Source organism: Parasteatoda tepidariorum, chromosome 5, assembly GCF_043381705.1.
Source record: "Parasteatoda tepidariorum isolate YZ-2023 chromosome 5, CAS_Ptep_4.0, whole genome shotgun sequence".
NCBI classification, from domain to species: Eukaryota; Metazoa; Arthropoda; class Arachnida; order Araneae; family Theridiidae; genus Parasteatoda; species Parasteatoda tepidariorum.
The window spans coordinates 47773413-47797798 of record NC_092208.1 but is presented as its reverse complement, the minus strand read 5'-3'; the positions used below and the strand labels follow the sequence as shown (position 1 = coordinate 47797798).

The window sequence follows — 24386 nt, the reverse complement described above, 5'->3', positions numbered from 1 at the left end:
TTAAATTATTAATTGAAAAACATTGTCCTTTTGAAGCATTGTTAGACCTTGTTTAATTTATTTATTTAAATTAATAAAGTTGCATTAACTAATGCTCTAATTCTATACTTAATGAATGTAAAAAAAATTAAAGTTTTTTATTTATTATTATAAAAAATTTTTTTTGAAAATAAAATCGACTAAGGATTTATTTGTTTAAAAATGATACTGACTGTCTAACAAATTATGAAACAAACAAGTATTGAAAGAATTTTAAGAAAAATTAAAAAAACAAACTTATAAGTACTCTTGTTAAATTATTAAAAAGCGTCAAAACATTGCTTAACTTTTTATTCAATTAAAAAAAAATATTTCTTTTAACTAATAGCCAAATTTTTTTTATAATCAAGAATGACTGAAGATTTATTTGTTTAAAAATAATCAAATTCTATCAAATTATTATACTCACGTGCATTAAATAAATTTAAAAAAAACTAACTTTTTATAACAAAGTTAAATACAAAATACCCTTATTAAATTGTATAGCTTAAAATGAAAAACAATAATTTAAAAAAAAAAACAATGAAGAATCTTTTTTTATTCATATTTTCTTTTCATTAATATATTGATTTTAGAACGAAAATTGAAGATAACAGCGATTGCGCAACGATCGCCAAGTAACAGTAGGTCTACTAAAAATAATTGACAAGAATCGTTAAATCCCGACAGACAAAAAGAAGAAGAAAAAGTGACGAAATAATGCACAATGAAAAGATCGCTAAGCAGCAAACGTCTCACTGGAAATAATTTACAAGAAACGTTAAATTCCGACGAAATAAAGTGCACAGCGATCACAAAATAACTTAAGTCCAGCTGAAAATAATCTTCAAGTAAACTTCCTAAGACAAAAATGGCGCTTAAAAAAACTATGCATAGCGTTCTATTTCACTGCTGATCCTCACACGAAACCGGAAGTTCTGATTCAATCAGCTTTTCGTTATTCAACATAACGAAACTAATATCGTCTTCTTAGCTAGACGCTATCAACAGCTCCGCAGTTAGATGAAATCAAAATCGTCTCCATCAGAGCGATGACAGCATTAGCGTAGGCAAGGATTCGCACATGTTAAATCGTTAAACCGCGAGCATTGTCTTACATGACGACGTCTTAAATCAGATTTCTGATGCATCGCCTGAAACGAGAGTCACTCTCGGCAGCTTAAATCAAATTTCTGATGCATCGAAAATGAAAGTCACTCTCGACAGCTTAAATCAGATTTCTGATGCATCGCCTAAAATGAGAGTCACTCTCGGCAGCTTAAATCAGATTTCTGATGTATCGCCTGAAACGAGAGTCACCCTCGGCAGCTTAAATTAAATTTCTGATGCATCGCCTGAAACGAGAGTCACTCTCGGCAGCTTAAATCAAATTTCTGATGCATCGAAAATGAAAGTCACTATCAGCAGCTTAAATCAAATTTCTGATGCATCGNGTGGGAAAAGGATGCCGAACAAAACAAAATTTTCATAGCAGCAGCTTACACTACTATTTTTTAGACCATCTTTTACCTTTCTTAAAAGTTGTCTAAAGATATGTATTGAACAAAAATGTTGCTCTGGTTTTAATTTTGAACCATTATGAAGCTTGAAATTTCATTTTTCATTTAGTCACAATTAGGACTGGGCGATGTAAGAAATTTTATATCGTGATGCATCGTCTGTTAGACATCGCTATGTAGCAATTTAGCATATGTTCAAGAATTATCTTTCAGAAGTCTTTAAATTTATCAAAAATAAATAAAAGGAATAAATCTATTACAAAACAAAATTTATTAAGTAAAAACAAACCCAAGCTTATTTTTTTTTTAAATATATGCTTGGCTAATTTTAATTAAAGCTAACTTTTTTTTAAAATTAAAAATGACTTAAGATTTATTGGTTTAAAAATAATAAAACTAACAAAATATTTTACATACATGCATTAAAAATTAAAGGGAAAAAAACGAAAGTAAAAAAGCAAACTAAAGAAACGTTCACTTTAGTAAAACATTTTTTAAATTATTAGTTGGAGAATATTGTCCTTTTGAATCATTGTTAGACCTTGTTTAATTTATTTATTTAAATTAATAAAGTTGCATTAACTAATGCTCTAATTCTATACTTAATGAATGTAAAAATAAATTAAAGTTTTTTATTTATTTATTATTATAAAATTTTTTTTTAAATAAAATCGACTAAGGATTTATTTGTTTAAAAATGATACTGAATGTCTAACAAATTATGAAACAAACAAGTATTGAAAGAATTTTTTAAAAAAAAACAAACTTGTGAGTACTATTGTTAAATTATTAAAAAGCGTCAAAACATTGCTTAACTTTTTATTCAATTAAAAAAAAAATTTCTTTTAATTAATAGCCAAATTTTTTTATAATTAAGAATGACTGAAGATTTATTTGTTTAAAAATTATCAAATTATTATACTCACGTGCATTAAATAAATTTAAAAAAAACTAACTTTTTATAACAAAGTTAAATACAAAATACGCCTATTAAATTGTATAGCTTAAAATGAAAAACAATGAATCTTTTTTTTATTCATATTTTCTTTTCATTAATAGATTGATTTTAGAACGAAAATTAAAGATAGCAGCGATTGCGCAACGATCGCCAAGTAACAGTAGGTCTACTAAAAATAATTGACAAGAATCGTTAAATCCCGACAGACAAAAAAAAAAAAAGAAGTGACGAAATAATGCACAATGAAGTGATCGCTAAGTAGCAAACGTCTCACTGAAAATAATTTACAAGAAACGTTAAATTCCGACGAAATAAAGTGCACAGCGATCACAAAATAACTTAAGTCCAGCTGAAAATAATCTTCAAGTAAACTTCCTAAGACAAAAATGGCGCTTAAAAAAACTATGCATAGCGTTCTATTTCACTGCTAATCCTCACACGAAACCGGAAGTTCTGATTCAATCCGCTTTTCGTTATTCAACATAACGAAACTAATATCGTCTTCTTAGCCAGACGCTATCAACAGCTCCGCAGTTAGATGAAATCAAAATCGTCTCCATCAGAGCGGTGACAGCATTAGCGTAGGCAAGGATTCGCACATGTTAAATCGTTAAACCGCGAGCGTTGTATTACGACGGCTTAAATCAGATTTTTGATGCATCGCCTAAAACGAGAGTCACTTTCGGCAGCTTAAATCAAATTTCTGATGCATCGAAAATGAAAGTCACTCTCAACAGCTTAAATCAGATTTCTGATGCATCGCCTAAAATGAGTCACTCTCGGCAGCTTAAATCAGATTTCTGATGCATCGCCTGAAACGAGAGTCACTCTCGGCAGCTTAAATCAAATTTCTGATGCATCGCCTAAAAGGAAAGTCATTATATCGGCTTGCCGATATATGCATTAAATCGATATTTCACGATGCATCGATTTATAGCCCAGTCCTAGTCACAATATTAAATTATATACCACTATAAAAATATACATATATATATATTCAATTTCAGTGTTGTTTTTTAATCTACCACATTTCAGAGTCTAAAAGAGTCAGCCTTTATTTTTCCTTTCATAAATTTTGTTTCATCCATGTTGAACCCATAGGTCGTATGCCTGTTGATTTTGTTTACTTTTAAAGGTATTTTTTAAATTAAGACCTTAATATTGTTATTAAATTCAGTTAAACATTTATTTATTGTGCTTCAAGTTTTTAGATTACCAGTATGTGTTGAATTGTTGATCAGATATTAATCTGTAGATAGAATTTCGAACCAGGAAAAAATCCTCCTTGGTAATTTTACAGTTTCAAGGAAGGAAATGAATATAACTTTAATAAGCTGAAACTGAATTATAATACTAAAGGAAATTCTAAAAAATGAATCAGTAAAAAAGTAACTAGAAAACCAATAAAACGGAAATATATTTCTCAAAAATTAATTGGAAAAAAAACTTTATATTCAGATTTGCTTCAGGGCACAAAATTTCCTCTTGATTGGTGGGCATTGTGATCAAATATTTAGGGCTAGTGAGTGAGAAACAGAGTTAGAATCTAGTGTAACAGAGCTTGATTTAAGAATAACAGAGTCTGAGATTTGCGAAGTTTGACACTATGGTTGCCAATTGACAGGTGGTATTTCTAATATTTTTCTTATTTTAATGATATTTGACGATAGTTAAATCATTAAGACCTTACATTAATCTTATTTTAAATTGATATGTTTATTACTTTGCAATAAAAGTGTTTCCATTTTCAGTTTTTAAATTCTTTTATGGGTTTATTCTTCATCTGTTCGGTCATATTTCATGAAAATAATGGCCTGCAAAAATTTTTATGAAGTTACTACAAAAAGGAAAAGCAAAAACCTAGCACACATAAAACATGATTTATGAAGTAAATTGAATAAACTGTTGAGTTTTGAAATAAGTAGTGAGTTGAATTCGAGCGACAGCATCGTTTGCCAAATGGTTCTGATTACTAAAACTAAACTCAGTGGCGCGACAGCCCAAAGAGGGCCAAGGCCTACTGTGTCCATCTCAGTTTTCTTGGGCTCTGGGGTGCAGGAGCTGATGTTCCAGTCAGGTGGTCAGCCGAACACGAAACCACCAGTGTTTAGTTCCCAAGCATGCTTGGTACTTATTTATCAACCCCCTGAAGGGATGAAAGGCTGAGTCAACCTGACCCGGCCCGAGGATCGAACCAGGTACCTGTGGCACGACAGCGTGAAGCGCTACCGCTCAGCCACCGGGCGTCGGTTCTGATTACATTTGATTTTTATTTTGATGGAATAATTTGAACAAGTTTTTTGTTTAAAAACGTAAACCATTAGATAGGGTAATAAATTTCTGTTCATAATTGCATAGTGATCGTTAGGGCTGTGAAGTCAGTACTTGAAACGTTTAAATCCGACTTCAGGCTTCCCTTCAATCTCGACTTCGTCCCACAGTGGACTGATCGTTAAGACACGGTTCCCAACAGATCACCGATGTCAAGCATCACTGGCTGCGGTCAGTGTGCGGGTGGGTGACCACTTGGATCCGTCTGCGTAGGGACCGAGGGTGTGCGGTATTGGTNTCTTACTTCAACTTTGACTCCAGATTCTTGGAAAGTATTAATTGTTACAACTTTTTTTTATTGTAACTTATTTTAATTTCTGATTTAATTGGTATTCTAGTACTAAAAAAGACCTATCTTTAGTTTGTCTCTAGTTATATGCCATATAGATCATACATCTGAGCTCATATCGAGGGTTACTTTTGGTGCCAAATTTACAATGAGAAAATATTGGGAAAAAATAAAGCTCGATTTTTTTAAGAACAAGACTTAATGAATTCTATAACGAAAAAGTAGAAAATAAAATTTGATAAACTTTTCGATAGTTTTTCACATGAAACTAAAGAATAAAATATTGCATGTAACTTAAAGAAATCGATTTGATATATTCTCAATTAATTTTCCGGATTTTATGTCCATTTTATATAAGATTTATCTTAAAATATACTGCAAGAATTATTTTATGAAATAGTAAAGTAAGCAAATGAAAAGTCGGTGGTTTCGAATAACAATAATAAAATCAAGTAAACTTCTTTTATACTGCTGCTAAATTACTGCTTTTTTTTAATTTTTTTATCTGCTTTCTTTAAAATTTCACAAAAAAATTATTGCAACACATTTTAAGATAAACTTTTTATAAAATGAACCAGAAATTAACTGAGTATATATCAATTTAATTGAAGTTGCACGTAATATTTTATTTCCTCTTTTTACGTGAAGTAGAAAGGTTTTCTTAAAATTATTCTATTGATTTTTTTCTTCTTTTTTATTAATTGGAGCATGTTCAGTTGTACGTAGTTATCAAATTTTAAAATAGTTGGTAGGTTTTAAACTTACAACCTTAAAATTTGTTATTTAGGTTCAATTAAACACACTAAAAATGAAAAAAATATGTATTTCATAACATTAATTAGTTACTTAATAGAGTTCATAAAATTCTCTGTAGGTTAGCATGGAGAACGTAGAATACCTTTTTTTTTTCTGATGGGGATTCTATACGTTTATTATTTTCTTTAATTATCAGGATTTGCTCTTCATCAAAATTCACTATAAAGAAATTAACATTTTTGTTGAATTCCAGGTAAAGTTTTAGAATTGTGAATAAAGAAATCATAGCAATTGTCAATAAAAAGGAAGCTACCCGAAGTATGAATGATTTTCTTAGTAAACCATTTCAGCTACGTTTTGGCAGCGCACTTCTTACTTATTTGGGGTAAATAAATAATCATAAATAGTAAAAAATTGTTTATTAAACATATTGATTTTTGCGAATGAAGATCCTTAATTATTGCTTAATGAAGAAGCTGACATAGAAATAACTGTAACCGATTCACAATATGAGGCTACAAATTATTCGGTGCAATGGGGAACTTGCATCTCGGGAAGAAGTGAAGTGAAGTGATTATGCCTAAATATGTGATTTAAATCGGATGTAATTGTATATCTGTAAATGACGTCACGCGAGCGTGACGAATCTGATTGGCTTCTGAATCCACAAATGCCATGATTTATTTTTGGAGACGTTAAAATCGCAAGGTAACGTTCAAAAATAATTAGAAAACTAATTTTTTGATAAATTCGTTAACATTTTACAGCTACAAAAAATCAGCGCTCTCAGTAAACTAGTTCGACTTACAGTCAATTACAAGAGTTAAGCTTCTGCAGTGTATTGTAATCCTTAAAATGTCAAAAAAATTTTTTTCGCAATTTCGTACTTGAAACTCGAGAAGAAGAATACGCAATTAGCCCTAACCAAGTGATTTTAAACCAAATTTAATTGGATACTTGTATGCGATATCACATTTGNCCATGCAACCATAGGTTACAATGAATGCTTTGCATAATCCAAGATGGCCGACAGTTACTTCAGTTTCTACTCATAGGAGGGTGGGAAATGTCATCTCTACTTATACTCTTAACTCTATGGTCGAACCCAATTAGCTTCTGAATCGACGAATGCCACGATTTACTCATGATGACGTCAGTCGCGGGTATCCAATAATAACTTGTGCGAATTTCGTTTTAATAATACAATTTCTCCCAGCTTTGATTACTAGACAATGTGTTGTAAAACATTGATATTATTTATACATTGCGACAACAATAGTTTGTATAAAAAACATTTTCATAATATATCGTGGATAGTTAATATGAAATATGCGATAATTGTCGACAACAGTATGTTCACAATCTACAGCGATAAATATTCTATGTGATGTTATCGATACAATATTCAGGCAGATAAACATTGAATACATCATGGGTGTTGATAAATTTCATTTGGGGGATGAACATATTTATTTATGTAAAGTAATTAAACTGGAAGTATATGTTGTTACATAATATTTCTTGATATAACCGTGGTATGGAAATTATTAGCACTTACCAATTCCTTTTGAAATGCCTTAGCAGTTTCGTACCTGTAAAATGTTCTTGTGAAATTTTATTAAACCAGAATCTAAAAGGGCTTTGCGAAGAGGGAAAACCCTGACACAATTGGGTATACTATAGCCTACGTCACAGGTTGTGTTATTCCTACTANTTTTCATAATATATCGTGGATAGTCGTGAATTGTCGACAACAGTATGTTCACAATCTACAACGATAAATATTCTATGTGATGTTATCGATACAATATTCACGCAGATAAACATTGAATACATCATGGGTGTTGATAAATTTCATTTGGGGGATGAACATATTTATTTATGTAAAGTAATTAAACTGGAAGTATATGTTGTTACATAATATTTCTTGATATAACCGTGATATGGAAATTATTAGCTCTTACCAATTCCTTTTGAAATGCCTTAGCAGTTTCGTACCTGTAAAATGTTCTTGCGAAATTTTAATAAACCAGAATCTAAAAGGGCTTTGCGAAGAGGGAAAACTGTTATTTTCGTCGACTAGTTGAGGGAAAGTGCTTAGAGATACAATTTGCTGATCGTTATTGCGAACCGTTTAAAAAAGAGTGCCAAAAAAATTGTTGCAATGAAAAAAAAATATTGACTTTAATGCGTTATACAATTGGTTCATGAACCACATTAATTTTCTGCCCAATCCAGAATATCTAGGGTTTAAAAAGTTGAGGGAACATGAAAAGAAAAACACATTTTCTTACTTAATTATTGTAATAATTATAATGTTTAAGAAAATCGAAGTCTTCTCTCATTCCCCAAATTGTACCCTAAGAACTGGGGAGGGGGGATATGAAATAGAATTGCTTGAAAAGCTGAAAATAATTTTAAAAAATGTGTACCCATAAATACGGATACACCGAAGTTTCTCCCTTGTCTGTAGATTTGCTCTAGGAAGAAGGTGTTATATGAATTAACTGAAAGGGGTGTATCTTTAGAATCAAGACAAGCCAGGTCTGATGTATTATTTAACTGAATTAAATGATATTTAAACCTGGTTTATAGGACTGGTAGTTTAATAATTATGAGCTTAGTATATACAATGCGCAAAATAAATGAATAACTTTTGGTCTAATGATCGGATCTTCCCGTTCTAGAACTCAATGGTTTGAGGGGGTGACCTCAAATATGCTGAGTAATTAGTGCAGACGATGGGTTAGGTTACGAAATCAGGCACTAAAACGTACTTTCTCTGAATATCTTTCCTTTTTTTTTCCCCAACGGTGTCGGATTTCTGACCTCCAAAGTAATAGTCCCAATAGTTTGATCAGGACAGCTGGCCAAAGTTTGGACCCCTTAATGTTAATTTTACTTCGAGAACTTCTTAAGCGAATCGAAAAACTTTTGCGCACAATTATAAAATTTGTTTATCCAAAGATAAATTCATGCGAAAAAGTGATTTTTAGTAAATATTTTTTATTTTAATACTAGTCGAAACATTTTGTATTGCAATTTTTTACATCATTTTAAAGATTGTAATTTTCATGGCAAAATACAAAATTTAAGCGAAATTCGAATAATTCCTGCTTGCCCTCTAATTTTCCCCTCTCTATTCATGGAACATGATTGAGGGTAAAGGGTATCGGTTTTTCTTATCATTATAGTGCTTACAACAAGGCTCGAAAAACCACCTGTCCTCGACGGTCAAAAATTCCCCGCGGACAACGAATTTCTCGAATCCGACGTTGCGCGGACTGCCATTTTCCCGTTAATGTTCGTGATACATTTTCAATTTCTGTTATCTTACAAGAGTCTAGTGCCTCACTTCTAAAATGACCCTCTAATCTAGAAATCCTGTTAATTCCTTGCAAAATACTGCTCATGGTTGATATTTTCTTTATCTGGGAGTACTGCAGCTTTTTTCTACCGGGCTTTTCAGCAATGAACTTACAAAAAAACACAATACGTACTAGTCTTAAACAAGAAGCGGTGAACGCAATTATGAACATCTCCTTCAATAGAGAACCCCTTTCAGATTTCTGTGCAGAAACCTCTGTAAATCATTGGCTTGATTGCGGAACTAGCAAACGTCATATTTGATTCCTTTAAAACACGCAGTACCCTCGGATAAATTGATATTCCAGATAACTTGACCTTTGTCATTTAAATTATTTCATAAAATAAATACTAAGCCTAATATTTCTTTTATTACTGTATAATGTAATCCTAGTATTTTNTCATTTAAATTATTTCATAAAAGAAATAAATTATTTCATAAAAGAAATACTAGGTTATTATTAGTAGCCTAGTATTTCTTTTATCACTGTATAAAGTAATCCTAGTATTTTTAATCCTAGTAACTACTAATTCATTGTGCAATTTATGTAAATGTTTGTAACAAATAAGAGAAATCTATATTTTTATTTATTTAGAAGCTACGGGTTAGTTTCAAAGGAGGACGGGTACATTGTTGGACAAGCAATTTCAGAGTTTTTTCGAGCCCTGGCTTACAATAAAAATTAAATAGTGTCTTTTCAAGTTTCTCCAACATTTTTGCAACAACGTTACAACAAGTTTTGAGTCTGCTTAAAAAATGTAAAATATGACAACAATAATTTAGTCTCAAGAGCCAAATAGCGATACAACTTTGGCGTACAGTTCTTAGAATAATAATAAGAAAAAAACGCGAGCTTTTTTTGTATTCTTAGATCTAATAATTGGATTTCCATTTATGAGGACTCAACCATCTCAGACCTGATATATTTTAACTTAGCACGACTTAGTTTTGAAGTGGTAGCTAAATTTTGAAAAATTATACATGCTTCGAAGTATTTATATCTGATAAAAATATTTTCATTTATTTATCATGTTGTGAAAACTTCAGAACTGATTTTATAAAGCTGAATCGGAAATCAATTTTATGAAATTTCAAGTTCTTTTAAGAAAGTTCGTGGCCCACTTTTTAATTTTGGTACCCTGAATTTGAAGTGCTCTAATGTGTATTTTGGATCTGAAGAAGTTATGGTTTGAGCATCAAACATGCTAATTAGTTTGTGTAGATGATATTTCGAGTTACAAAATTAGTCTCGATAACGTACGTCCTCTGAATAAACAGACAGATTTGTATTCTTGATCCTCAAAATATGGGTTAAGCAAGGGTTCCAATAAATTAAACTGGTAAATAATTGAAAATAGGGACCTCTCAAAATTATATATATACACTATGCCATATATCCAAAAATAAAGAGGAAATCAAAATTTTTGAGCATGATTATAAAACGTGTATATCCAAAAATGAAATAAAGAAAAATGTTTTTTTATAAATATTTATTATTTTTGTATTATTTAATTTACGACTGGTCAAGCATTTTTTGAATTGTAAGGTATACAAATTTTTACACCAATTTAATCTTCGTAATTTTAAAGTAAAATTTTTTTTTAAGGGTATCGACTTAATAGTTCTTAAGAAATAAAAATTTAAAAATACAACTTCTTTAAAACTGCGTGGCATATTTTGGTAAACTTCCGACTAGTCTCTTGCCTAAATCCAAATTCGCCGAAAAAATATATGTCTATTTAGAAAAAACAGCCTTACAGGACAGATCTAAAGCCACGTAAATTGAATACCACCACTACTATTAATGATTTAGAAAAAATATTCGTTTTTGTGTCATTTCGTAATTTAAAAATTTCTAAAAAAAAATAAATTAATTAGCATATTTTAGATTGGGCCTTGGAACCATTAAAATTGAGTCCTAGAGCGTAAGAGTACGATTATTAGATCAAAAGTCATTCAGAAACTCCTTTTATATTTTATTTTGCGCACTGAGCATACCTTATTTAAGTCCAAAAGTGACTTATCTTATTACAATGTCCTTTTTTTCATCGATCTCTCTTAAATGGTTTACGAATAACGATTATTTCAGTAAAAACCATGTCTCCTCTCATCTCAAGGTGTCATTAGGGGGTAACGACAGCGGGTTTCTCGGTCAATCTATGGTACCTACAACAAAAGTAGAAAAACAAAATTGCATTAGGCTTTCCATATCTACCCAACCCCCTTCAGATTCTTGACTAACAGGAAAAAAAAAATCCTGCTAAATTTTGTGTTTCACCAATTTATGTTCAAATATTCTGCTTTTCTACAACACATCTTACATTTTTTATTGCAATCTTTTGTTAGTTACTTACTACGGAACTCTACGGTGTTTTATCTTAATAGTTATATAGAATCTCAAATAGATAAACTCAGACTTTGCGTAGAACAAAGATCTTTGAGCGTATTGGAGAAAAGGGAACAATTCTTTCGAAACAAAGTGCAGTGATAATAGTTTAGATGATAAGGCGAACTTGTTGATAGTTTTACTTTTGATTAAAAATAAATAATAATATTCATCTAGAAAGTCACGCACGAAAGCAGATTGGAGTAAGTTGCATTTTTCTTCAGTTATGCTGGTGTCTTATAAATATTATCTTTCATTTAGTGTCCTATATCATCTTTTAGTTGACTTTATATTGGATTTTGAAGCTATTTTCGGCTTAAGTAATTGTTGCTAGTTTTTGAATAGCTGCAGAAAGCAGTGATAATTAGTAAATTATAATGATACCTCGACTGAATTAATACGTATCATCAGTGCACCAATTAAGAAATAGAAGGGATGCAAATATTGCTCCAGACCAGCTCCGAACGCAATTTTTAACCCTTAACTGCCCGGAAATTTTTCAAGCTTACTTCTGACCAGATATAATTATATATAATATAACTATATATATTTATAACCATAAATTAATTACTATTAAATTAATTGCAAATATATCAAAATTATGTGTGATAAAATAAAAGGATTTTTGCCACCATGTACGTGACATTGGACCAAGTAAGTAAAAGTGCCATGCCGCTTATAAGGTGGCATTAGTCTGTTAAGTGGCCTCTATTCTCGCCATCTTGGATTCTAGGTTAAATTTTTAATTCGTATCTCAATGTTTTTTTTGTACCGAAAGTAAATAGTATAGTGTGTAAGTAAAGTATCAAACGTGTATAATATAAAGTGTATGGCAAATAAATAAACATGCCATGCCGTTTATAAGGCGGAATGGGTGGGTCCATTATGAGTTACTCAAAATATCCCTTGTGGCAAAGGAATTATGGATGATTTACTTTGCCACTAAACCAATGATGACATTGGACACGAGTGAACTCAAATGCTTATACCTTTAACTTTGTCTGTGATGTTCCTATCAAAAGTTCCCTTGTCCTCTGGGATGAGTTAAAAATTTCAAGGTTATGTAAACGACCGTTGTTCTCTCAAATCCATTACTTGAACTGCTCATCGAGAAGAAAAAGACAACACTATTTAAAGGATTTTTTAAAAAATTATTTTATGTGTGCTTTTGAGCAGAAAAAAAGATAACTACGAAATATTCTTGCACTGCATAACCACTAGAGATGTTAATTATATTTTAGCTCTGTGGTCAGTACAGATCAAGAATTATTCACAAACTACAAGTAATAGCAGAGATTTTGACCTAAATACTTCGTGCCAGTTTAGGTGGAGAAAAATATACTATGGTTAACAATGTACAAACACATTGATGATTGCAGGATTCAAACATAGATATTGTATTATGCTAACCGTTAGGTCGAGAATAGTATGCAAGCTTACCGATTTTACGAGAATTCAAACCTCAGTACTTCTCGAAAACAATAAACAAATTCTGGTATCTACAATCATGAGCTCTCAAAAGGAAACTTTTTGATGGCAAATTTTGTTTTCCCTCCATTAGTGTCCCGATCGTAAAGACACGGTTCCCAGTAGAACACCGAAGTCAAGCATCACTCGCTGTGGTCAGTAAGCAGCTGGGTGACCACTTTGATCAACCTGCGAAGGGACCGAGGGTGCGCGGTATCGGTCCTCGTTAAACTGTTCTACCCTAAAGGGCTCGACTTCGCACCCAGGTCGGCGCAATCTGCAAGGAATCAAAATTGTGATGGCATGTCTTCGGATCATCCTCTGGAATGTTTCTCAGACAATCGTGCGACGTAAATAAAGTACATACCTTCCCTCCGTTAGTATTTTAAATTTAAGAGAAAAGTGAGTTCAGGAGAACCTAAAATAAATCGTAAAGATTCAATCGCTGAAAAAATGGTTTTTAAAATATCAAGCTACCAACAAATTATTGCAGGATAACTTCCTTAATGCGTGAACCTGAGTGATTGCCATAATTTCTTTATATTTTGAAGAAGAAAAAAAAATTGGCGTTTGAAAATTCGTGACTTCCTTTTATTTTACCTAAACTCACTTTCCTCTTAACTTTAAATTGTTTATTTAGAGGAAACTGACTTTCGCCATGAAGAATTTCTCCCATGGTATAGTGTCGTCTTAATTTATAAACTTGTAGGTAAACTTAGATTTAAAATTAGGTATTTTTGGTCAGCGTTTGAAAGAATATAAGAACCGATCGAACATGGTGGGAATTTTTACATAAGTGGCTTACTGTGTCCATTAAGATTAGATATCGGCGCCTCAAGACGTCACTGGTGTGTGTCCCGAAATGACCGACAATGTTACGAATTTCACGTAATTTATATGTAGCTAATTACTCTTTTGCAGTTTTTTTAAAAATTTTAATTAAATACATGGGAATAAATGTCCAACAGCTTAAATTTTGTATTGAAGTACAGCTCTTCATTTGGATGACGATGGCGCTTTGTCGAAAAAGTGTTCTTAATTCGGCTACATAAGTAATTATAAAACGATTTCTATTTTGCACATTGAAGTTCAACAAACATAATTGACAATAGCATTTTATCATTCATTTTAATTCAATTTTTCCTGTCGATCGTAATAACAATCAGATTCATTGAGTTTCATTTATTACCAGAAGATCTTGTGGATTCAGCCAATATTCAACTCAACGGATTACTGTTTTTTTTTTTCAATCAATGCATCGAATTCAGTTAAACGACACGAACGAAACTTGCTTTTCATGACAAATTCTATCCCCACCCCCATTGGTATTTGAGTAATAAATTAAGAAAGAGAATTTAGATGAATAAATAACATAATAAGACTTTTTAAAGCTTTTTATTTTTCAGCTTTAAATTACTTATCTTGGTGAAAGTGAATTTGATATGAAGGTATAGCGTTTTCTGGGGCATCTTAGCTGACAGATGGCCATGATGATACATAAATAATATAATTAATTTATTATTAACCAATCCAATAGTGCGTATTAAATGTAAAAAATGATGCATTAGTGATTATAAACACAATGCCTAGCGATATCAAGAAAAAAAAATTACGAAGAAAAGAAAATGAAACTTTTGTTTAGTTGATGAAGACAAAGGAGATTTTTTTTCTAGTTATCACTCGCTTTTGGACACGATGTCTTAAACTGTGATAAGTGCGTTAATAATTATGTTTCTGTTAACATTATTTTTGCGTAGAACGAAAATAGTATTTTTTCACTTATCTTTTCAATTAATAGCGTATCGGTAGCAGTGATCAACATAATTCATTGTTATCGAATGTAAAAAAGAAAAATTTGAGCATATAACAAAATATATTTCCCTAATTTTGTGCTACCCACTGTGTTACTCAAATTCTATTTTGTATTTTATTTAAAAACTTATTTAATTAAGAATTTTATATATTTGTATTTTTTAAAATATAATTTTCAATTTTAAAAAAAATTAGACGAGTTTTTACTTAGTTTTTACATTCTCGATGTCTCTAATTGGTATTGATATTTTCATGATTTTTTAAAACGCCGATATTTTTACGATACACTGAGAGTTTTGAATCACACATTTAAGTAATCATTTTTTGGCCCGCTCGATTTGCGTCGATATCAACGTAAATTTAAGTGGAGTGAAATTGTTTTTTCGATCACGATTGCATCGTAAATCCATGCGGTGTTTCGATTGTCTTCTTGGCAATTATTGCTATTGATTTTCACATGGTTTTTAAAACTCCCATAATATTTCCTACAGTATTAGAAATTAAAGATCAAATTTTTTCCCAAGCAGTCATTAAATTCCTTTACGAAATTTTCATGAAACGTTCAGCAACAGTTAATAATGTGAGTACCACACAAAAACACAAGGCAGGGATGAATCTCACAAGTTTCCCTCTTTCTTCAAACTTCAACACCTAAGTCCCGCCGTGGATTGATCGTTAAGACACGGTTCCCAGCAGATCACCGAAGTCAAGCATCACTGGTTGCGGTCAGTGTGCGAGTGGGTGACCACTTGGATCAGTCTGCGTAGGGACCGAGGATGTACGGTATTGGTCCTCTCAAAACTGTTCTACCGTAAAGTGGTCGACTTCGCATGCAGGTCGTCGGGCTACTGAAGCGGGGGTGCCATTCCCTCAGCAGAGGATCAAAATTTTGATGACATGTCTTCGGATCCTATTCAGGGATGTTTCCCAGATCGTCGCCAATAGCCCATTGTGCAGCTCTAGTACGACGCAAATGAACTACAACAGCATCAACACCAAAATCAACATCAGGGCTTTCCGCCATGGTAGATTTAAATTGGACCTTGCTGAATGTACACACTGGTTGCTTAATTCTGTGCAAGGATATGAATATGTAAGGATCAATTTCCATTTGCACAGTAGCTAGCAGCCTTTCTCTAAATCAAATCGACTCCGAAATTCCACAATTGAAAACAAACAGTTTTAGATTTAGTGTTACATACGTGATAGACTTCTTCGGCAGTTATTGCGATTGATTTCTGAATAATTTTTAAAATCCTGCATTTATAGTTGTTGTTGTTATTAATTTACGTCGCACTAGAGCTGCACAATGGGCTATTGGCATGCCATCGCAATTTTGATCCTCTGAGGAGGGGATGGCACCCCTGCTTCGGTAGCTCGACGACCTGCGAGGGAAGTCGAGCACTTTACGGCAGAACAATTTAGCGAGAATCAATACCGCACACCCTCGATCCCTACGCAGACTGATCCAAGTGGTCACCCACCCGCACACTGACCGCAGCCAGTGATGCTTGACTTCTGTGATCTGCTGGGAACCGTGCCTTAACGATCAGTCCACTGCGGGACCCTGCATTTATAATACATTATTTAAATACGCAAATTAAACTCTCTTACGAAAGCATTCCAAAGGCATGGTAGACACGATGTAAGTAATATCCCGTCTATCATAACTTATCTTCCAATTAAGTTATACAAAGCTTTGACCATCTTATTATTCATTTATTTATAAATTTGTAGGTTTGTGCTCTTAAAGCAAGTACAAAATTGATGATTACTGTCATTTCGCCAAACGCTTTGAAGCATGGAGGCAGTGTGTTCTATTCCCACCATAACTCTAGGTTTATCTTTGTGATGTACTTCTGTAATTTGTGCTACCTTTTCCTCAGTTTGGCAAAATTTTATAAGTCGTTTTATCATACAAGCCCAGAGATTTATTTATTAAACACTCTGTAGTGTGGAGGTAGCTGGTTCGAATCCTACCGTAACCCTGGATGTATATTCTTGCCATCCTTCTCTGAATTGTACTATCTGTCTTTATACTGGTCAAAAGCTTATAAGCCATATTTATGTAATTGAACACATAAAACTGCAATAGTATGTGTAGAGCGCGATGGCTCAGGGGATAGAGCATTCGCCTTCCAATGAGGTGAACCGGGTTCAAAGCCAGCAATGGCTGGTCGATACGAATCCTCATCCGGCTTGCACCGACTACAGAGCTGAAGTGAAATATCCTCGGTGGCAGACGGATCATGGGTTAGAGTCCCTTTTCCGTCAGGCTAACCGTGGGGGGTTCACATGATCTTCCTCTCCATGTAACAGAAATGCGGGTTAGTTCCATCGAAAAGTCCTCCACGAAAATAAAATTTCTCCCAATACTTGATCAAGGAGTTCCCTTATCTTCTGGATTGGTTTCAAATTTACAAAGCTACGGAGTTGAACATTAGTAGTCGTGAACTCAAAATTGGGTCAGCTGCTCAACGACGGTTATAATATAAAATAAAACACCAAACATTGAGCGACGGCGGCCCAGGGGATAGAGCGTTCGTCTACCTACAATACGATCCAGATTCAAATCCCAGGGATGGCGGATTGATTGGTTGGTTTCACACCTCCCGACTCGCACCAACCAAATGCTGACATAAAATATCATCAATGGTAAATCCATCATGGGTTAGAATCTCTTGCCATCTGGCTATAAATAAGAGGATTTCTTGTTTTTTTTCACAATGCAACGCAAATGCGTGTTAGTTCCCTCAAAAAGACCTCCAGTTTGTTCCAATGCTTGAATCTAGAGTTCCCTTGTCTCCTATGTTGGGTTCAGAACTTCTAGGCTTCGGAGTTGAACATTGATAGTTGTAAACAAAGAATTAGGTCGGTTGTTCAACGCCGGTTATAAAATATAAAACATTAGTACTATTGGAGGGGAATTTTAAATTCTGTAAAACATAAAGATAGTTCAAATTTAGATTTGTCTCTAAAAGGACTTGGTTTTTGGATATTTTCGAATGGTTAGTAGACTGGTTTCAATCTCTAAGACTACTGCTAACTATCCCATTCATATTATTAGGAGACTTTAACTTACACCACTCTGCTTTAGAAACCCAGTCATCATCAAGGTTCTCGAGTGGCTACTAGAATTGCAATACTGTCTGCTAAATACAAAGATCCCAACAAGCTTCAAGCCAGTGAGCCAGCCAACCCTCGCTTTTAGATTTTATAATTTCATCAACTGACATTCTTCCAAATTCAATCAACTCCTCACTTTACAGGCACTTTGCTATGCCCTCTCATCCTCTAAATGTAAATAACCAGGACCTGATAAAATTTCTTTTAAGTTACCGCTCTCTCTCTCAGAAGCGGCTCGGCTGAAACTTCTGGATGAGTTGAACTCTATCTGGATTTCAGGACAAATATCAGAGTCCTGGAAACTAGTACTTGTCATCCTTATCCATAAGAAAGGGAAACTTACAGAGCTTGTGTGATCTAATCATCTACCTATATTTCTAGCATCAACTCTGAGCAATACTCTCGAACTAAACTACCTGAAACTGAACTGGCTTCTAAAATGACTCAATGATTTTTCCCTAAGGACTGGAGTCTTTCACCCCTATCACTGCGGATTCCTCCCATTTTGAGGAGTAGATTCAGTACTCACCATCCTCTATCACGAAGTCCTTCGGGCTCCGTACGAAAAAGAATTTGTAATATGCTGATCTCTTGACATCCACGCTGCGTACGACAATGTCAACCAGGAAGCCTTAATCCTCAAACTCTTAAAATCTGGTATTTCTGATAGAGCTTCTCTTTTCATTCACAATTTTGTTAAACACAGAAAGATAGCCGTGCGATGGCGGAAAGTGCCATCAGCGCAAATTTTCCAATGAACAAAGGCTTTCAAAAAGGGTCAGTTCTTTCTTCTTCATGATTTACCTCCATCTTTTTCTTCCGCACAATATTATGTCTTATAGTTGGGGACGATATCTATTTTATTGCAGTCGCTGAAACTAATTACGATACGAAGTGAAACATAAAATGCAATTTTCTCAAGTTCAGAAATGGTGTAAAAATTCGAACCTCGAAATAGTTCTGGAAAAGAGTGCGGCCATTAATTCCTCTGAAAGACGAATTGCTGACAATTTCCATCTCAACATTTTCAACAAATCCATCTCCTGTGCCCAAAACCTTCGTGTTCTCTGCCTACATTTTTCTAGCAACATAATTTTTCGCTATCACTTATGAGTGTTAAAACAAAAAATCATAAGGAAACGCTCTGTTTTTCATTGCATATTTAGCACCTGCTAGTGTGCTCAATCAGATCACCTGTTGTTGTTGTTGTTAATTTACGTCGCACTAGAGCTGCACAATGGGCTATTGGCGACTGTCTTGGAAACATCCCGGAGGATGATCCGAAGACAAGCCATCACAATTTTGATCCTCTGCGGAGGGAGTGGCACCCCCGCTTCGGTAGCCCGACGACCTGCGCGCGAAGTCGAACACTTTACGGTAGCACAGTTTAACGAGGACCAATACCGCACACCCTCGGTCCCTACGCAGACTGATCCAAGTGGTCACCCACCCGCACACTGACCGTAGCCAGTGATGCTTGACTTCGGTGATCTGCTGGGAACCGTGTCTTAACGATCAGTTTACTGCGGGACTCACCTGTTCCGAATTGTCAACTTTTGTATCAGAAGTATCCTTAACCATAACCAGCCACATCTTTTCTTTCTCCTGCTAAACCGGTTTACGAAACTTAGACGTATTATATAATGCTGTCCTTCGCGTGGCAACTGGTTTGCCACGATGGGCACTCATTCCACCCCTTCTCAAAAAAGCGGAAGTGAGTACACTACTTCCGGCGCATCTCTCTCCAATCATCTTCGCCAGCTTATCATGCCCTACAGCTCCCTCAATTTCGCTTTCCACAAGGTAAAATGATACCACTTATACCACTCCTGTCCAGATGGATGTCCAACAAGAATGTATCTCAAGATAACGTTATTAAATACCTCCTTCCAACTCAAACTCCTTCAAATGTTTCAATTTATCTTGATAATTTACCATTACAAACCAAAAATTTACTGCCGCTACGGGTTCGAGCTTTGTTCGAAGAGTTTCGCCATCAGAATTTCTCAAATTGTATTGTTCTGGTAACAGATGAATCCAAACAATCAGACAAAATTGGTGTGGGAATTGGCTCCAAAGGGTACACGATCTCAGGTAAATCACGAAGACGAGCAGCATTACCCACGCCACACTACCACGGATACCCTTTCCATAGGGTGGGCCACATTCACGCATTACACAACCGAGAGCAATGCACTGATAACAACACACATAGAGAAACATCCATGCCCAGTGGGATTCGAACCCGCAACCATTGGCTTCGCAGTCAGACACGTTGCCCGCTCAACCTCCTGACCGGTCTATTAATATTAATGAAACTATTCTATTTTCTTACGATTAAATCTACCACTTCTAATCGAAGGAACATCACGTGGTAAATGTATGCAAACATAATCCTTTCAATGCTCGATAGTTTTTCCTTTATTTTACTGTCAATTAATCGCTTATTTATGTACTTGTTATCTATGCAATTTTCATTCATAGAGTGCATATAAATTATCTTAAATCACTTAAACTCTAAAGTGCGGTTATTTATTTATTTATTTTTAGATAAAATACAATGGAAAGTTCGAGAAAACAAGAAAAACAGCCGATAACTAAAGACTCGCATTTACAGAATAATGGGGGAGACTATTCTTCAATGAGCACGGTATAGCATTTTCACTTCAAGTTCATTTTCAATGTTATGTTAAAGTTGGGTACGGATTCGGTGATTCAAATTAGCAATTTGAAACTGATTCAAATATGATTCGACGGTGAATCAGTTTCAAGTTTTTGATTTGAATAATCAAATTAATTGAGTGATTCGAATCTATTGATACTGATCCATCCACATAAAGTTAGGTACTAATCAATCAGTACCAAATTCTATTTTGAGTCAATAAGTGATTTAAATCACTTTCATCGAATTGATGCGAGTCACCAAGATGAACTGGTTCTATGATTCGAATCACCTCGATGATTCATTTTGCCTAACTTTAAATTGTATTTTATGGTATATAATAGTGTTCTAAAATATATTATTAAAATCAGAACCGTTGATTGGCTTAGAAACGTACCATAAAAAGAATTATTTGTTTTCAATTCAAAAGTGCTGTTATGAAATATTAAAATATATTCTTAAACTAGTTAAATAAATGTAGTATTGTAACATATTTTATTGAAAAATGTAGAATTTTACAGTTAAAAAACATGAATGGGATAAATATGTTATGTTCTCTATTAGTGTTATTTTATTTTACAACCGAAGTTGAACGTTGATCCAATTTACGCCTATCAATGTTCAACTCCGTAGTCTTGTAATTTTGAACCCAATCCAGAAAATAAGAAGATTCCTATATCTAACATCAGGGCAAACTAGTCTACATGAAGGACAGTGTAGTTGGAACTAACCCACATTTGCGTTACATGAAGAGAAAAACCACGAAAGCTTTCCACAGTTAACCTACTATTTATTTTCTACAAAGGATATTTTTATGTCAGCGCTGTGGTCTGTGTTAGACGAGAGTGGAATTCGTATCGACCGACCAAGGCTGGGATTTAAACCTGGGTTACCTCATCGGGCGGCAAACGCTATCTCCTGGGCCACCGCGACTCTCTGTTAGCATTAGTAAACATCAAAATTATCTTATTTTCAATTTATAATGTACATGTTGTTGGATAATTGAATAATCCAGCTATTTGAAGACAGCATCTTTTGCAACACATCTGTTGTTAATTTGAAAAATCTCCAATACTTTCTAATCAGTCAAACAGTGCTGTCAGATAGACAGATAACGTAAAAGATAAGAGTTATAATAAAAAGCTTGACGAATTATGATCATGATCAATCACAGTGAAAACAGAAATTTCACGGAAGCTTGAAAGTTTTGCTCCGAACTAAATGAAGAAAGACGATTATTAGAAACAGCTTTTAGTTTCGTAAAGCAATTGAACTGATTCCGAAGCTAGTTATCTAGTCTAACTAACTGTTTCTGTTACTATTTTCTCCATTTAAATTTTCACTTCCTTCTCACAAGAATTCGGAAAAAAGATAATAAGGGTGGTAATTACAGGATACTATGTGTACTTTTTAAAAATCCATAAGTATAATGCTTTATCAAAAAAAAAAAGAAAAAAAAAATTGAAATCGGAAAAATATTACCATTATTATTATTATTTTTAATAAGTATCAGTGTTAGTCAGCTCAAGTTCTTCCGATATTTTTCGTTTTTAATTTTATTCCATTAATAAACAGTGGCGGCGCAAAAACTAAAAAGCGAAAAGAACTTATTGTCAATAAAATAATAAAATACAAAAAAGCATATTTTGCCCATTCATGTTTTGCATATTGCATATTCAAAATGCATATTTGAATTTAAAAAAATGACTATTAAATCAAATAATAACAAGTACTTAATAAGACCCGCGAGGGCTCAGGGGACAGAACGTTCGCCTTCCAATGAGGTGAACCTTGGTTCGATCCCGGTCATGGCTGGTCGATACGAATTCCGCATTCGGTTTGCACCGACCACAGTGTTGACGTGAAATATCCTCAGTGGTAGACGGATCACGGGCTAGAGTCCCCTTGCCGTTAGGCTAACCGTGGAAGGTTCTCGTGGTCTTCCTCTCCACGTAACGCAAATGCGGGTTAGTTCCATCAAAAAAGTCCTCCACGAAGGCAAATTTCTCCCAATACTTAATCCAGGAGTTCCCTTGTCTTCTGGATTGGGGTTCAAAATTACAAGGCTACGGAGTTGAACATTAGTAGTCGTAAACCCAAAAATTGGGTCGGCTGTTCAATCACTGTTCTAAAATAAAATAAAAAGTATTTAATAAAAAGTCTTTTCGAATGAATTCAAATAAACTGGCTTATTTGTATTAAGAAAAAGTGATACATTCCAAGTTAATCAGAAATACAACTTTTGACGAGTTTATCTATCAGGGCTTCATAGTTCGAATATATTGTGCTTAAAATCTTTGTAACCAAATAGGTTAAAAATATTATAGATTTGCTTCTTTCGTTCAATTTAAAATATAGATATATTGTGCCTTGCTTGTTTAAGTTAAAAACGTAAATAAAATTTTTAATTTGCATTTCCATTTTGTCACTTCTGTTGAATTATGTATTGATATATAAACATAATTTATCCTAGTGTTCTGATAAAGTTTTTAGCTTTATTAATTTCCAGATGTCGTTTAACAATTGCAATTTATTTAATGCCGGGGAAAAAATTGAAGAATAAATAGTAAGCGAAAAAGGGATCGAAATAACACTTTTTTAATTTTAATTTTCATTTATGATTTCGAAACGTGTGTGCAATTATAGTTACATTTAGAATTTTTACATATTCGTATGTTATTTTAATTTTAGGATAGGTTAAATGAGCTCAAATCCTTACACGAAGTTCCAAGGCGCTGACCAGTGAAAACAAAATTGGAGTTCAGCGTCAAACATACTTTAAATTAACGAACATTAGTTTTAAAGCTATCTTATGCCAACTTTTTTTATTATTTTCGTTTAGTTATTCATTTAAGTTTAGCTAAAACTATAAATAGTAGAATTATGATCCTTTGCATCTACGTAGTATGTCTGAACATGAACAACTCGGCTCGCATAGTTTAAATTTTTTAATTAGTTTGGAGTGATTAGTTGCTTTTTCTTTCAAATGAATATCAAAACTTGCCATTTTTTGCCACCCTTTTAATAATCCGTACCATTACAGATCGAATCGATGAAATTAGTTAAATTAACGATTTTAAAAAGAGCTGCGAGAACAATTCTGAGAATTGGAGACAGCTATCAAGACGTGAAGCTTCGAACTTAATTAAAACAAACGATGAAAGAAATTGATATATAAAAGCTGATGAATTAAACACGACTAAGGCAAAAAGAGTGAACTAAGATCGCAAAGTCATTTGAAGTGAAATATATAAGGTTTGAGATCAGTAGCGGCTTTTTTTTAGCAAGTTTGAGCCAGGAGTTCCAGATTGGATTCAAAATTACGAGGCTACATTGTTGAACATTAGTAGTCATAAACCCAAAACTTGGGTTGGCTGTTCAACGACGGTTATGAAATAAAATTAAAATGCCGCGAGACGTGGTGGCTCAGGGGATAGATCACTCACCTTGCAATGAGGTGATCTGGTTTCGAATCTCAGCGATGACTGGTTGATACGAATTCCGCACCTTGCTCGGTTCGACCACAGTGCTGATGTAAAATATCCTTAGTAATAGACGGATCATGCGTTAGAGTTCTCTTACTGTCAGGCTAACAGTGAATGGTTTTCGTGGCTTTCCTCTTCATTTAACGCAAATGAGGGTTAGATCCATTAAAAAGTCTTCAATGAAGGTCAGTTTGTCCCAATGCTAGATC

The 24386-nt window shown here is 33.6% G+C and overlaps 1 protein-coding gene across 3 annotated transcripts in view; it reads left to right on the top strand.

Annotated features, from left to right (window-relative positions):
- Positions 1–11661: 11661 nt before the first annotated feature.
- Positions 11662–24386, top strand: part of LOC107438886 (eye pigment precursor family transporter white) — a 52760-nt gene continuing 40035 nt past the window's right edge. Inside the window, exons 1-2 of one of the 3 annotated variants that reach the window (XM_016051295.3) lie at positions 11662–11828; positions 20581–20680. In XM_016051295.3, the coding sequence (XP_015906781.1) occupies positions 20591–20680 (90 nt within the window). In that variant the 5' untranslated portion in view covers positions 11662–11828; positions 20581–20590. Of the gene's footprint in view, positions 11829–20324; positions 20411–20488; positions 20681–24386 lie in introns of those variants that run through there. The other 2 variants (XM_016051297.3, XM_016051296.3) reach the window with 2 other exon arrangements.